Source organism: Meriones unguiculatus, chromosome X (assembly GCF_030254825.1).
Source record: "Meriones unguiculatus strain TT.TT164.6M chromosome X, Bangor_MerUng_6.1, whole genome shotgun sequence".
NCBI classification, from domain to species: Eukaryota; Metazoa; Chordata; class Mammalia; order Rodentia; family Muridae; genus Meriones; species Meriones unguiculatus.
In genome coordinates this window covers 58,970,273-58,987,421 of record NC_083369.1, presented here as the reverse complement: position 1 = coordinate 58,987,421, position 17,149 = coordinate 58,970,273, and the positions used below count along the sequence as shown (strand labels likewise).

General features: G+C 40.2%; 1 protein-coding gene across 1 annotated transcript; it reads right to left on the bottom strand.

Annotated features, from left to right (window-relative positions):
- Nucleotides 1-820: 820 nt before the first annotated feature.
- LOC110542807 (nuclear RNA export factor 2-like) lies at nucleotides 821-13,052 on the bottom strand. The gene is made up of 22 exons (XM_060374646.1): nucleotides 13,018-13,052; nucleotides 10,176-10,261; nucleotides 7,117-7,219; nucleotides 6,704-6,854; nucleotides 6,243-6,326; nucleotides 6,024-6,128; nucleotides 5,826-5,906; nucleotides 5,622-5,691; nucleotides 5,363-5,451; nucleotides 5,134-5,241; nucleotides 4,848-4,957; nucleotides 4,268-4,304; nucleotides 3,797-3,856; nucleotides 3,659-3,714; nucleotides 3,402-3,509; nucleotides 3,242-3,300; nucleotides 3,014-3,129; nucleotides 2,881-2,923; nucleotides 2,254-2,326; nucleotides 1,689-1,868; nucleotides 964-1,024; nucleotides 821-856 (listed from the first exon to the last, which is right to left on the bottom strand). Exons 1-22 carry the CDS (start codon nucleotides 13,050-13,052, stop codon nucleotides 821-823), a joined length of 1,851 nt encoding a protein of 616 aa, XP_060230629.1.
- Between the last annotated feature and the right edge of the window lie 4,097 nt (nucleotides 13,053-17,149).

Below are 17,149 nucleotides of genomic sequence, written 5' to 3'. Positions count from 1 at the left end.
GCTTTCTGACCCAGTACATCTGGCATACATAATTGTGAAGCAGTAAATATGAGGGACTTGCTTACCCTGTCGTGGCACAGGTTGGCAGTCAACTCAGCCTCTCTTTGTGAAAGGTCCCACAAAACTATCCAAAAAGTGAGACTGCGCTCTGTCGTTTGGTAGTGACAATCATGTCTGAAGGCCCTCCCTCAAGAATGTAGGCATGGAGAACCCTGTATCTTCCCTGTGAGCAATGCTTCACAGTCTCTCCTGATCTCCATCAGGGGCTAATTTTTAAAATAACACTCCTTGTACAGCTCCTTCCAGAATGCAAGGAAGGAAAAGAAAGAAAAAGAAAGAAAGAAAGAAAGAAAGAAAGAAAGAAAGAAAGAAAGAAAGAAAGAAAGAAAGAAAGAAAGAAAGAAAGCAACATGGGGAGAACTAATCAATGAAAGTAACACATGCTCTTTGCATAAGGATTCATTCACGAAGTTTCTGCTGAAGCAATCCTTATGGATCTGCTTAGGGTTAGCCAGAGGTGAAAGTGGTAGAAGTTTGGGAATGAAGGTCCTTTTTATCTTGGAACCTTGGCTCTTGGCTGAGAAAATCAATTCAGGGTGAAATGAGTAAAGTAAAGTTATTCTTTATTATGCAAATAAACAGACATCTCCAGGGGAAAAAGAAATTGCCTGGGATAGGGGATTGGGTGTGAGGGACTGTGTTACTTGGTCTACATGTTAACTTTGATGTTTTTTGGTCAACCAGGCAAGGGAAAGGCCTTAGAAATAGAAATAATGTGGACAAGGAGGGATACCATATCCACAAAAGTGCCTTAGTATATTTATTTGAAGAATTCCTTTGGAATTTTGCCTTCATTCTGCAAGGAAAGAGAATTAGGATGTCAGAAGTGCCCTGAATTTGATCCCCATAGTGCTGTAGGCATAGAGACATCCATCTTTTACCCATTTGATTCCCAGACCTCACCTGGAGAATAGTAAAGATCTCACCAGCTTTGGTGTAGTCCCACCCGTTATCTTCAAGGCACCTGGGACAACAAAAATAACATGATCATCTCAATAGATGGAGAGAATGCCTTTAACAAAAAATCCAACACTGCTTCAATGCACCAAACAGAGCAGAAATTAAGAGAAAATGTATTAGCATAGTAAATCTTTTAACAATAACCTTATAGCTAACATAACCTATAGCAGACATGATGGTTTTGCACCTGATATTCTAAGCTCTTATCCTGGTCAATTTGTGCAGGAATACTGTTCAGCGTGTATATGTGAGTAGATCTTACTGGAAAGACTTTACTCATCTGTTATACTCACTTTCTCCCCTTTATAGGTTTTTAGTACTCATTCTTCTTTATGCTTCTGTAAATGTAGCTATTAATTTAATTTTGGTATATTTAATATTAATAAACAGAAATGCAAACATTATTGTATAGATTAATCTTACATCCTAAACACTTGTTGATTTCTTAGTGGATTTCTTATGATCTTTCCATACACAAGATATGCCACATGAATATTATAGTGTTTAAAAATCATTTAAAAGTATCAGTACAGATTAAGACATACTTTCCTGAAACCACTTTGGGGAGTGCAAGCAAAACATTCTAAATCCTTTTCAAATTGCCTACAAAGCACCATTATTCACTTGATCTCCCACTGCACCCATTTCTGTTAACACTCCGAACTCACTTCTGAGACCAATTAAGTTTCATCCCAGACTGCTCAGAGAAAGATTTCACCATTTCCTGCTGCTCTTCAGAGAGGGGAGACTTGAGAGAAGAATTGGGTGCAGGTGATGAATTGAAGGCATTCTCTATTTCTCGGGGGCTGGCATTCCTCACAATCAGCTCATCATTCATAATGCATATTCTGGAGGATGAATGGATATTCAGACAAGTAAAGAAACGGACAATTGTATATTACCAATGGCAATCATACTTCAATTTTTTTAAAAAATCAACTTGATTGGATTTTAAATTTTTATCCCAATGTTTTTACCCTGAACAACAAAGGAAGACCCTGAGTCAGAGATAGTCTTTGAGTCTTGGCCAATGTCAAAGCATGTAATAACCTATTAGGAAAGAACCTAGTATTTTGATCCCAAAGGGCACACTCTCAACCAGCAAGCTTAACTGTTAGATCTACCTGTTGGCCTTTTACAATACTGAGAATTCCCTGAGAACTGCACCACTATATTGTCACACTGCTGGCTTTAGGCAGGAGCAAGAATTTCCAGAAACAACATAACACTGACCTTGAATTTCTGGAAGGGGTAGCAATGAAGGTCCTGGTGAAAGCACGAACACAACCTTGATATTTTCCTTCCACTTTAAGGACAAGAAACAATAATGTTTTCTTAGAATAGCATCTTATTTATACACAGAACATTCTCAAGACAGGGTCTTATGCTGAAGGAGCCAGAACCAGTCAGTTATTGGCATGGAGTAAGGAGGGTATGGCATGGATATGGAAGGAAACAGTAATAATTCACTCCCATTTTGTACCCTGAAAAAAATCCTTTCAAGTGTTCAATTGACCTTTTTTCACATCTGTCACAGAGATGAGCTTAATTAGTCATGTTGAGAAAAAAAAAAAAAAAAAAAAAAAAAAAAAAGAACTGGAGATGTTATGAGACTGGCCCAATGCTACAGAGTATGGAATTGAAATGAGAGTAACAAACTCCACGGCCTGTGTTCCTTATCTGTGAGCTGTGGGGCAGAAAGGCATAGACCCAAGTCAGATGAGGATGGTTTGTGGGGAATAGAACATCGAGGAGGTCAGAAAGAAAAGGTATAGAATGAGAAGCTGGAAGACTTCTCAGAGGTGCCCATCTAGTGGAGGAAGCAAAGGAAGATCTAACGAGAATTCTACAGATACTCACCTTCCTTGAACAGTCCATTGACAGAAAAACAGAGCATCATTTTCTGAAAGGGAAGATAATATGGCCTATGAGCTTAAGATCCTACAGACCTCCAGCTTTCTGGATATGACCTACAGAAAAACTGGGCACTCACCGTGCTGAAACACAAGTCCACCCAGAAAGAGCATAAATCATGTTGAGTTTTGGGTAACAACCTAAGAGACTCCACAATGTCTTGTTTTGTGTGCTTCAGCAACCGCAGTCTCATGTCTATAGAGGAGTGAAGAAGCAAAGATCACAAGCATGATACAACTTGACCATCAAGCCGTAAAATTATCACCTTAACTTCCTTGTCCTGCTCAGACTTTTCCATCATACTTACATGAGTCTTTCAGCTTCTTTATATCTCTGTTATGTTTGAAATACTCCTCCAAGTTGTTCCTAGGAGATAAGAGGAACAGAGCAGCATGTAATACCCAATATAAGCACTTCCTAAGGGGAGGCACAGTGCTCTAGAACAGAGCTTGAGCTGTGATACTAACAGGTGTGGGTCGCTGAAGTTGAAAGGAACGGCGAGGGAGAAGCAGGCCTCATCATGGTAAGCATCAAGGAGACTGAGTCGATCTCCACTGTCATAAAACAAGTAGTATCTAGTAGGGGTAGGGAGCAGAAAATAGGGGGAGAGTTTATCTCTGTGGTTTTAATGCTGAGACCTGATACTTTCTATGGGCAAAGGTGATAAGGTAGTCCAATATGGCTCAACTTCCCCCACATTTCTTGTAGTCCAAGGGGTACTTACTCCTTCAGAAACTGTAGAATTAGATTTTTTGTGAGTTCAGATCCTTTACAGGTATCCTGAAACAGAAAGTTATTTCAGATTGTGCATCTAACAAAGTGTCTTTCGCAATTCTACAAATCTTCCTTGGTCCTTTCTCACCTTGCTTGCCTGGGGGACTTCGTTCTTCATCTTTTTTGGTGTTATTAGCTCATTGCCATCCTAAGGAAAGGAAGAGGAGGTTAGCAGTGCACAGTTAAATGGCACTGGGTATCCAAGGAGCCCCGTAGACCCAAAAGAAAATAAAGGGTCAGAGGTAGGGTTTTAATTTGCCCCTGGAAATTCCAGGAGTGATATAGAGAGCCTCTGTTTGATGAGGTTGTGGAAATCTCTATTGTATAGGACGTGTGTGTGTGTGTGTGTGTGTGTGTGTGTGTGTGTGTGTGTGTGTGTGTGTTTATGGACATTTTTCTAGGGAGAATATTGATATGTCTTTCAGGAATCCCCATCATCTAAAATGGATGATGGTCCAATGCAAACATATAATCTACATGAAAAACAAACAGTTTTAAGGGCAAGTGTGGAGGTCACTGATGAGCAGAAATGAATACAATGTTGAAGGTACAAACTTACCAGGCACAACAACTTGGGAAATAGGTTCTGTACAGCACTGTTCAAAAACCAAAAGCCAAAGATGTGATTGGCAGTTCAAGTTTGGCTAGCTTTCCTTCTGTTTGGGGTTTCTGTATGTTCTCCCTCTTCTTCAACCATGAATAGCTTCCACCCACACTGCACTGGCCTCTTCCCCAGGGCCAGAAGGAGCCATTGAGGTCTCAGAGCCCTGGCTTCTTTCCTCTCCTTGCCTATATTCTTTTCCTCAGAAGACCCACAGAAGGATCTGCAGGTGAAGTAGGAAGATCCACCAAGAATGTAGGTGGCACTATTTCATTGGCTAGGCTTTGGACTAGCTAATGCATGCATCCATTAATTCACTGCTCTCTGCTCTTGACTGTGGATGTAATATGACTAGTTGCTTCAAGTTCCTACCACCTTTGAACTTCAAAGCAATGATTAACTGCAACCTGCAACTATGAGCCAAATAAGCTGTTTCTCCCTTAAGTTGCTTTTGCCAGTTTATTTTACCACAGCAATGAAAAGCAAAAATAAGACTCGGGCAATGAAGGGGAAAAAAGACTTAGCAGGCATTATGTACCTTATATAGTCAGATTTATCCGAGTACTTGTTGCAGAAGGGATTCCCTTCTAGCCACAGCTCTTCCAGTTTTAATTCTTTCACCTTCTCCAACTCCAAAATTGTCTTCAGCTGATAAAGATGGGAAAGAACTGGTAAAGCTGTCCCAAGGAAAGAGAAACCTTGGGGCCCAGTAACTACAGCCTTCACCCTCCCTCAAGTCTCTGTCTGCTTCTTACCATAACCTTGGTGTGCACTACCACCCATGCTCAACCAAACGCACATCTTCTCCCCTTATCCATGCTCACTTTATTTCCAGAGAGGTTCAGAATCTTAACTTGAGGGGCCTTCTCTACTATGTCAGACAGCCCATCCAGCTGGTACAATTTGTTGTTGCACAAGTTCAAGGACACCAGCTTTCAGGGAGAAAGAGTTAGAGATATGGTTACTATTCCAGTGCCTTGGTGACAAATTTTTCCTTCATTCTATCCCTTCTAACCCCATACTTAAATAAATACACTAAGTCTATAGCCTCACTTCAGGGAGATTGCTTTGAATGATCAGTAGTGTGGCAGCCATGCAGGTTCTTCGATTCAGCATCATGTCAATACCATTGTCCATTAACTCTATATAAAATGGAATAAAAGGCATTAGAAGTCTTTCAGGGATCCATTTAGATAAGCACTGGTAAAGTCATACCCCCCCACACACCAAGTTGCCATCCCTATGTTTTCCTCTTAGGATTATCCATTTACCCAAATATCTATCTACCAAAAATTACTTTAGTCAGCCATACCTTGGTCAAAGCGCAATTTCTCAAGGTTCAGAGCTTTTTGGGAAGCATCATATCGTTTCATCATAGCAACCTGCAGAGACAGAGGTAGGAAGACAGAGTGGCTCTAAGACTCTGGGGTTCATAGTGGTAGGAGTGTCATGGAGTAAGAAGGGAAATATGCAGGTTTGGGAAGTGGACATACAACATGCCTTGAGTCTGCATTACCTTTATCTGTTCCATTTGTTTTGATGTAAACTTATTCTGCACAGAGTAGGGTACAACAGAAGGACTGACAAAGATAGATATCTGTGAGAAGGAGAGGCAGATAAGTACTATAACCTCGAAATATAAAGATGACTCTCAGCTCCTGTCCAGTCACCACCCATTCCAGGACTTGGTACAGAGAATGCTGTTAGTACACACCTTTCGGCTCATCTTATCACAAATCCTGTGGCTGACATCCTTCAATGCAGTGGCAGTCCGAGCATCCTGAACAAAGAACCGGGCCCGGTTTCTGTCATAGTGGAACTATAGGCAATGAAAAGAATACAACAGACACATTAGAAACCATCAGCTAGCTCCTGCTGAGGCTGGCCTCCCTCTTCCACTCCCTTGTCTAGCTGGTTTTACCAGCCTTCTTACATCCACAGGGATGAAGGGCACACTGCAGAGGTTCTGGATTGACTTCATTAACCATGTCTTGTCATACTTTCTTCCACTTGGAATCTGTATTTACAAATAAAGAATAGGAGAGAAGAGAGACACTATGGAATAAGGACAGAAAACATTATTTAAGTCCCAAGTGTTCTTTCTTGAACACTTTACCCAGTGTTCAGAAGTCTAGCTTTAAGGAACTTCTAAATGGACCACTAACGTGGTTCTTTGTTTTTGTGCTTAGCACAGATCTCCTAGACCAGTGGTTCTTAACCTGTGGGTCACAACTCCTGGAAATCTAATGATCCTTTCACAGAGACAGCATATCAGCTGTCCTGGCTTAGATTCATTCTGTCTCCATGCAACTGATATGCTGTGATCAATATGATCTCCCTCCTTTAAGGATCCAGAATATTCTCTCTAATGTACAACCTGATTAGGATACTCACTGTGACCTTGAACCAGCTCCTCCGGCTTTCATTGTGAGCAGACCGATCTATTTCACTCTTCTTCGGTTGTCTATATTCCCACACAGAAGGAAAAAGTTGGTCTTCATTACTGCGTCGTCTTCTCCTTTTCAGCATTGTGCCATAAGGAGCACTACAAAAGAGAGAGAAACAAACTTTCTACAAATGCTCATAAATTATTTTGTGATTAGGGTGGCTTATTCAGAATTTACTCTCTACCACTCTTTAGTTTTCCAGTGAAAGTAGACCACAGGGAGTGAAAGAGTTGCACAGTCCCAGGGGCTGTTACCTGCTTATTGAGCTATTTGGCCACTTAATATGTCACTCTGGACATCCCTTATTGCCATGTTTATGTTTTTATCATCTCTTGGAATTTTGAAGGTGGAAGCACATACCCAGAATCCTCAAAATGATCGTTCTTCCTATGAAATTTATGCCAGCGATAGCTTGCACCTCTCTTTCTTCCTCGAAAACCACGGTTGTTATTCATGTTGTATTCTGAAATTAGGAACATTGCAAGTTTGAAGATGCACCAGCATGTTTAATACAATAGGAACAATTTACTCTTGATAACCAGATGAGCATGTTTTCCCATTGATTAAAAAAGTTACATTACCTTCTAAAAGTCACCCACCTTCCTCCAATGCCAAGTTCCTCATTAAGTAAAAATTCATGAACTAGGGCTAATTATCCATTTATTTTTTTCTTTTAAAAGTCGTTTTGATCAAAATGACCTATATCTCTTATGAACATTGATGCAAAAATAGTCAAAATACTTGCAAACCGAATCCAAGAACACATAAAAAAATATCATCCACCATGTCCAAGCAGGTTTCATCCCAGGCATGCAGGGATGGTTCAATATATGGAAATCCACCAATGTAATCTACCACATAAAAAATTGAAGGAGAAAAGCCACATGATAATCTCCCTAGATGCTGAAAAAGCATTTGACAAAATCCAACACCCATTCATGTTTAAAGTCTTGGAGAGACCAGAGATACAAGGCACATACCTAAACATAGTAAAGACAATATACAGCAAGCCTATAACCAACATCAAACTAAACAAAGAGAAATTTAAATCAATCCCACTGAAATCAGGGACAAGGCAAGGCTGCCCTCTCTCTCCCTATCTCTTCAACATAGTACTTGAAGTCCTTTCTAGGGCAATAAGACAACTAAAGGAGATCAAGGGGATACAAATCAGAAAGGAAGAAGTCAAAGTATTACTATTTGCAGATGATATTGTAGTATACATGAGTGACTGCAAAAATTCAACCAGACAACTCTTTAAGGTGATAAACACCTTCAGCAAAGTGGATGGATAGAAAATTAACTTAAAAAATCGTTAGCCCTCCTAATTATGAAAGACAAAAAGGTTGAGAGAGAAATTAGGGAAATAACACCCTTCACAATAGCCACTAATAACATAAAGTGCCTTGGCATGACTATAACCAAGCAAGCGAAAAGTCTGTTTGAAGAAAACTTCAATTCTTTGAAGAAAAAAATTAAAGAAGTTATCAGAAAATGGAAAGATCTGTCATGCACATGCATCTGTAGGATTACCATAGTGAAAATGGCCATCCTGCCAAAGGCTATCTACAGATTCAATGCAAGTCCCATCAAAACACCAACACAATTCTTTACAGACCTTGAAAGAACAATTCTCAGTTTCATATGGAATAACAAGAAACTCAGAATTGCTTAAACAATCCTGTACTGCAAGAGATCTTCTGGAGGTATCACCATCCCTGATCTCAACCTGTACTACAGAGCAACAGTAATAAAAACTGCATGTTACTGGCATAGAAACAGACTGGTGGATAAATGGAATCTAATAGAAGTCCCAGAAATAAACCGACACACCTACTGATACTTGGTTTTTCACAAAGATGCCAAAACCATACAATGGAACAAAAGACAGCATCTTCATCAAATGGTGCTGGTTTAACTGGATGTCTACATGTAGAAAAATGAAAATAGATCCATACTTATCACACCGCACAAAACTAAATTCCAAGTAGATCACAGATCTCAACATAAAACCAAACACACTAAAGCTGTTAGAAGAAAAAATGGAGAAGAGCCTGGAACTCATTGGCATATGAGACAACTTCCTGAACAGAACACCAACAGCACAGGCTCTAAGAGCAACAATTAGTAAATGGGACCTCATGAAACTGAAAAGCTTCTGTAAAGCAAAGGACACTGTCATCAGAACAAAACAACAGCCTACAGATTGGAAAAGGATCTTCACCAACTCTGTATCTGACAGAGGGCTAATAAATAAAATATATAAAGAACTTAAGAAGTTAAACACCAACAAACCAAGTAATCCAATTTAAAATTGATTACAGAGCTAAGCAGAGAATTCTCCATAGAGGAATATCGAATGGCAGAGAAACACTTAAAGAAATGCTCAGTGTCCTTAGTCATCAGGGAGATACAAATCAAAACACCCATCAGAATGGCTAAGATCAAAAATTCATGAGACAACACATGCTGGAGAGGTTGTGGAGAAAGGGGAACCCTCCTCCATTGCTGGTGGGAATGTAACCTTGTACAACCACTTTGGAAATCAATCTGGCACTTCCTCAGAAAATTAGGTATAGTGTTACCTCAAGATCCAGCTATACCACTCCTAGGCATATATCCAAAATATGCTCAACTATACAACAATGACATTAGCTCAACCATGTTTGTAGCAGCTCTATTCGTAATAGCCAGCATCTGAAAATAACCTAGATGTCCCTCAACTGAGGAATGGATACAGAAATTTTGATACATTTACAGAATGGAATACTACTCAGCTATTAAAAACATGGAAGTCATGAAATTTGCAGGCAAATGGTGGGAACTAGAAAGGTCATCTTGAGTGAGATAACCCAGAAGCAGAAAGACACACATGGTATATATACTCACTTATAAGTGGTTATTAGACATATAATATAGAAGAAACATACTTAAATCTATAGTCCTAAAGAAGCTATACCTAGTGGTCAGCTCTAAAAAGCATACATATACAAGCAACAGTAAACAGATTCAAAAAGTTGTATTTATGTATTTATTTGCATATATACAGCAATATTAACTTTAGAAAGACTGTGGATATGAAGAAGAGAAGGACATGGACACAGTTGGATGGAGAAGAGGTAGGGAGAAATGATGTGATTATATTTTAATTAAATAAAATAAAATTTTAAAGGCAGAACATTACTAGTAGTTACATACTTTGGTCATATGGTAAAGATTTAATTAAAAAAATACTGATTTTTTAAATGCATGGATTTGTAGCTAAAAGAAAAAGACTAAGTAAAATGGAGAAAAGTGTTTTTGAAGACCACCGTACCATGTCAAAAATACTAAGTACACATAGATTTGAGAAAATACTCCTTTATTACATTCCATATTACCAACAATTACAAGTTTTTATAATATGAAATTTCTTTTACCTGCATGATAGGATGATTTCTTGTATGATAGATTACATTGTTTCCGCATATCAGATTTAGTATTCTTCCGAAAAAACATGGAAGACCTGAGATAAATAAAAGTGATATATTTAAGCTACATCCTAATAAAACAGCACAAGTTAGAATATTCTATGTATTTATACAATATTTATTTATTTTACTGTGTTTTTTAGACAGGTTCCCTCACTATGTAAGCCTGACTGGCATGGAATTCACTATATACATCAGCCTGGTCTCAAATTGTCAGCAATACTCCTGGTTGGAATTACAGGCATAGGACATCAATCACATCCAACTTCAATACATTCAAATTTTTCAAATCCCCATAATACTAGCACTATGATTTACTCACTTAGTACTATTTTAAGATGCCTCACCTATAATTTTATTTAATATGTTTAAAATTAAACAACTACTTATAAAGATTTAGAGAATGTTTTCAAAAGGAAGTGAACTAAGTGGTGGTTAGAAAATTGGGGGGAAGAACAAAGAAAATGTTTGGTTAGAGAGGAAGATGTTGGATTACTCCAGTTCAATATAATCTCTTTAAGGCACACTACTTATTCCTCAGGCACTTTGAAAAACAACTGAATTTCAAGGAAATATTCAGAAATAAACTGTACATGTTTATACAATGGCTATGTTTACATTTCCAATACTTTTTAAAGTCTCCCTTCCTCTCTCTTTTAAATGAATCAAAAAAAAAAAAAAAAAAAAAGGAAGGCAGAAACTACGTTTGGGTTTGGAATGGTCCACAGGAAGTGAGCACTTGGGAGGCAGAAGCAGGCAGATCCCTGTGCATTTGAGGCCAGCCTGGTTTACACAGCTAGTTCCAGGACAGCCAGGGCTACACAGAGAAACCTTGCCTTGAAAAACCAAAACCAAACCAAACAAAATGAAGTTGAGCAAAATAAGCCAAAATCAGAAAGACAAATAGTGCATTTTCTCTTAATCAGAATGTAGATTAAAACATGCATATGTTTATGCAAACACTTACATACAAACACACACACACACACACACACACACACACACACACACACACACACACAGGAAAGGAGAAAAACTGAGGGGAGGAAGAGTACTAAAAGAAGGAGGAAAATGAAAGATAATGGAGCTATGATAATTTTCACGTGTTTTCTCTCAAAAGTCAAGAAGGAAAGGACCAGAAGGAATTGAGATTGGGACATGAGAAAGTAATGAGATGCGACTATGAACATTAATGAAAAATGTCATAAGGGGAACTATGAATTTTTCAGGCTAATTTTTTAAAAATTCTTTATTAATTACACTTTATTCACTTTGTATCCCCCCTGTGATTCCCTCCCTCCTCCCGTCCCAATCCCTCCCTTCCTCCACCCTCTGCATGCATGCCCCTCCCCAAGTCCACTGAAGGGGAGGTCTTCTTTTCCTTTCTTTTGATCCTAGTCAATTAGGTCTCATCAGGAGTGGCTGCATTGCAGGCTAATTTTTAAAAGTCAAAAGATACACAAAAAATAAATCAAATGGTGGTAAATAAAAGGGGGGGATGAAACTTTGTGAGGAAGGAATTGTCCTGGTGCAGCAAGGCTCTGAAAAGTTTGAATTGTAGCTGCCACCCCTTTAGCTTCCCCCACCAAAGTGGCTTTCCAGCCAACGCTCCCCTACCCCACCCTAACCCCAGAGGAGGGAGGAAATATTTCACCTCCCCATCTGCACCTTTCCTTTGGCCCCTTGCTTCTCTGCCCTTAGCACTATCCTCTCCCTGCTCCCGGTCCCCCACCCCAACCCCAACCCAACCTGCCATGAGCCAGCCCCTCTTTGGATTCCTGATTCATCTTCCCACGAGGCTGCTGCCCTCCCACCTTCCTCTGCATGCCACCTCTCCAACTGCTGCTTTCCTGTGGTCACTTCGCCTCACAGTACTGTTGTCCCTACACTGGCTGCTTTCCCTCTCCTGCCCACTTCACCTCTCTACCATGGTTTTCTGGCATTCCCAAAGATGACCACGCTTCCCCATGGGGAGGTTCTCCCCCATTTCCAGGACCCCTCTTCTGGTCACTTCGTTCCCTCCCTCTACCACCTCCCCACAGTGGCTCTTACCCCTGCTACCTGCTACTTCATTTCCCCAGTGCAGCTCCCCTCACCCTTCCCAAGCCCTTTTGCCTCCATGAGGTGGTCACTTCTCTTTTAGGGGGCCTTTGCTTTCCTGCTTAGCTGCTTTGCCACGGCAAGGTGGCTTTGTAACCACAGAAGGTCTCCTTTGCCATGGCTGCTTGGCCTCCAAAGTCTCCACCAGTTGCAGACTTCAAACCCTGAGGCTGTAGGTCCCAGCTGCTTTGCCACCCTGCCACCACTTTGCCTCCATTCCTCTGCTTTCACGCCATTTTCCCTCCTTGGCCTCAGTCCTCAGTCTCACTACCACAGAACTAGATGTCCAATCACTCATGATAAGACTCCTGCCCACCCTGCTCTCTGCCCACAGGGTTTCTCTGTCGTCCGCGGAAAAAGTTAGGCCACATTCATAAAATTTCCCTTTGCCTTCATGGAAACTCCTTGCCTCAGCATCTCAGCCGGCCACACCCTGACAAACCTGTAGAACTATCTAGGCCGTCTACCAACACCTTACCCTAACACTGGAGAGATGGAAAAGTCAGTGGGAAAACTGAGAAATTACTTTAGTGCGAGTTAATTCAAACTGTATTCAGAGCCAAGCTCTAAAGAAAAGCTCTAAAGATAAGCTCCGCCCCGAATCTCCTGAAACCACCACCAAGATAACTAATTACACTTGTTCTTAGAGACATATGTAAGAGTGATAAAAGACAAAGCTTCGGCCCCCTACCTGTTTTCCAGTTTCTCGTCTGGAGAGGACCACATTGCGAGGCAACTGAGTCGCCGCTTGGTCTAGTCAGTCTCCAGGAAACTGCCTGCACGTGCCCTCGGCTCGGGGTGTGCCGCGAGAATGCTCTATGCCATAGACGACTGAGCATCACGTGACCATAGTCGTCACTTAAGGGATAACAGACTCACGAGATCATAACGGTCTACATAAACATAAAATTCAAAATCAGCCATAGCTCAGTCCTTTTTTACAATTCTCTCAGCCCTATTGCGGTTAAGAGGCCCCTCCCTGGCTGCAGAGCATGGATCATCAGTACCATAACTCATAAGTTTTTCTTAAGTAGGCCCAACCTAGGTGGGTCTTTCATTCTAGCACTGAGAAGGCAAAGGCAAGTGGATCTGAGGCCAGCCTCAGTGAACAACAACAACAACAACAATAATAATAAAATAATAATAATAATAAAATAAAGCTGAACCTGACACCCATGTTTGTATGAAGAATCCACAGGACTTTAAAGTGGGAATGTAGAGTGCTTGACATATGGACGATCAATATGCTGTGCCCATAACAGTGAGACAGACGTGTGTGTGTGTGTGTGTGTGTGTGTGTGTGTGCTGTGTGCATGTATGGCAAAGACAAAGAGAGAAACACAGAGAAATTTTGTATATGACTTGAGACAATCTGAGGCTTCTGCTGCTTTGTATTGACCCTATATGAATTTAGACCTGAGGCAGGAGAGCCTGAACTGCTTCCCACATTAGCCTAGTTACACACAACAAATATACAAAGAGCTTTTGCATCATCTCACCTGACTTGAGCAGAGGCTTGAACTGTGTGTGTTCTTGTGTGTGGTTTCCCCAGCCCATCACTGAATCTACAGGTCAATCTCTGAAACTCAGTCTTTGTGGGGTGATGTAAGCACAGGAAGGAAGGAGTAAATGAGAGTCTAAAACAGTTTTTTAGGAAATATGGTTAAAAGGGAGGACTTCAATATAAGACACATATTCTGTTTTTTACTGTTTTGTTTTGTAGTTCTGAGGATCTAATTTAGAGCCTTGCATGTGCTAGGCAAGTGGTTTTTCACTACACCCCAGCCCTTCTCTTGATACTTTTCCTAAGTACCTCAGCATTCAAGTCATAATCTCTGTCTCTCCGTCTGTCTGTCTGTCTCTCTCTTTCTCTCTCTCTGACCCCTCTTCATAATGGTGATCAGTAAACCAATTCTCCACAGGCTTGCAAGCACTCTACATTTCTATATTCCCAGTTTAAGGTTCTGTATATATTGTTCACATACAGTCACCCCTGACCCCACAACACACACACACACACACACACACACACACACAATGTCAGGTTGTGACAGGGCAAAGTTTCCTCCATCTCAGCTGGAACCATCTTTGGCTTAAACTGAATTGAAAACACCTTTTGTAGACTTACTGTGAAAAGTCCAATGGGAGACAGTCAACCTTATTCTAGAAACTCTGTTTGTTTGGGGTTTTGTTTGTTTTTCTTCTGTTGTGCTGCTTGCTTGCCTCACTTCCCCCTGCAACTGCCAAGCAGGATGTAGTTTTTCTCTGTTCTTTGCCTTTAAAATCTCCTTGAAAAATGCATTCAAGGCTGTTCTATCAGAAATCTTTCTCTGGGCAGTTGCCTGAGCCACTTAATGCAGACTCTCTCAATTCAGATTTTGTTCATGCTGATTAGTCATTGAAGTCTTTCCTTGGCAACATTCAGAGGACCCAGTAAGATCTTTTTGAGACCCTCACCAGCCAGTTCGACCAACTTGCACAGATTTTGGGTTACAGAGACTTCCTTCTAGTTATGTGAAACCTGAGCTGTCCGAAGGCTCTGGGAGAGATCTCAGTGCTTGCAGCTGTCCAAGCCCTTACAACACTATATTTCCTTCAGTAAGAGTCACCTGCTCTGTCACCTTTGGAGGTAAGTCTGGTTAAGGCATCTTCTGTTTAGGACACAAAGCAGAGGCTGGTCATGCCGCTGATCCGGTGTCTGGGATCCACATGACATCACAGGACAACCCCAGTCTATTCAGGTGTATGATAGTGTGGTGGCCACCCTGGTTATCTTTACTATGTGTGTCCTCTGTGTGTTTATGCATTTCTGTCATTTCTGTTTCCCTATATTTATCAATGGCTTTCTCTAGTGTGAGAACCCTTTCGTTTAAGACCTATGCTCTTTTTTTTTTTTTTTTTGAGACCTGAAAAAAAGGCCTCTTTTTGGGGCCTGTTGATATTCTGGTGACATATCCAGACCTTGTACTGCCTGAGACTCCATGGTACAACCAAGATGAAATAGAGGATGCAAAAAAATATGGACAGGTTTGTGAAAGACACCAGAGCGAAATATCATTCTCCCTGAAACAATTAGTAGGACACTCATATTTGACCTTCAACGATGCTACTCATCTGGGGTTCACAAAACTTTCTGAGTTGCTCAGATAAAGGTATATTATACCTAGCCTGGACAGCCTAGCATGGGATTTATGCTAACTAGGTGGTTTTATGTCAACCTGACACACGAACTAGAGTTATCTGACAGAAGGAAACTTCAACTGAGAAAATGCACTCATAAGATCTGGCTCTAAGGCATTTTCTTAATTAGAGATTATAGGGGAGGGCCCAGATCATTGTGGGAGGTTCCATCCCTGTCCTGGAGCAGATTGTTTCTATGTTAATTGATGAGGAGTAATTAGAAAAAAAATCGTGCCATCATTGAGAAATCTTCAAAAAGAGAAAGAGACAAAGACTCAGATCAGATCATTGCTACCAGTCTCTGTTCTGTTGGTCCTCCTGGCCAACTACTCTGCTATCAGTACTGACTGGTCTTTTAATTGTCATTCTGATTGGATTAAAGATAGGTTCTGGCATCTTAAATTGTATGGTTAATTATATAAAACAAAGAATTAATTCAGACAAATTGATGAGTCTTAGGACCAACTACACTCTTTCAGAACAGACTGAATCCATCATTTGACTCATTCACTAAGAACTGTGGAAAATGTAACAGGGCAAAGATTTCTCCATCTTGTTTCAGTTACAACCATCTTTAATTTAATCTAAAAACTGATCCCCCTTTTCTACCCCAGACCTGAAAAGTCTCATGCAAAACTACCCAACTTTGTTCTAAAAACTCAAGGCTGAAATGCCCCAGTTAATGTCATGGTTTTGGCTTCCATTAAACTACTTGCTTGCTTTACTTCTCCCTGCAACTGCCGAGTAAAATGTATAGTTTTTCTGTTCTTTGCATTTAAAAGTTTCCTGTAAACTACATTTGAGGTTGGTCGATGGGGCTTTGGTTCTGCTGAGTGGACTTTGGGTCTCTTCTTTTCAGAAAAATTGAGGGTTTTTTTTTTTTTTTGTTGTTGTTGTTTTTGGTTTTTTTTTTTTTTTTTTTTTTTTTTTTTTTTTTTTTTTGAAAGTTTCACTTTATCTATCAGGCTGGCCTCAGACTCACAGAAACCCACAATTTGCCTCTGCCTGTTTAGTGCTGAGATTAAAAACCCACTACCTAGTTTTGGCCTTTTTTTTAATTTAATTTAATTTTTTATTATTAGTTACTTTTTTTTTCAATGCAGTTTATTCAGGAACCTTGAACAATCATCTGACCCTGGGGAAAGCCAGCCCACAGCTTAAAGAAAAATAAAAAGTAAGTTATGGTATTGATGGTTCATGCTCTATAGCCAGGGGACTCTTAACCATTATATGGAGGAAAAACGTAGTGACTTCACATAATTTTTCCATCTAACTATTGTTGGTCAAGGATCTCAATGCTCCTTTGGGGCTAATTTAAAGTGTTATAAGGGCTGCATTATTTTTGAAACACTCCCTTTGGAAGTGCCACCTGTTTTAGTATCTGGAGGCTGCCAATGTTTTTGGCCTGTGGCTTTTTGCTTGAGTAGCAGATGAAGTTTCACTGACAAGTGTATTCCACACCAACTCTGCCTTCCACATTTTTCCATTTAAGGATTCTTATAAAGATAGAGTCTACCCAGGTAATCCAGGAAAATTGTGGTGTTTTAAATTCCTGATTAGTAATATTAATTTCATTTTCTTTTTAACTTAAAATAGTCACAAGGTCTTAGGATAGTATTGATGCTGCCTAGGGGCATAAGACC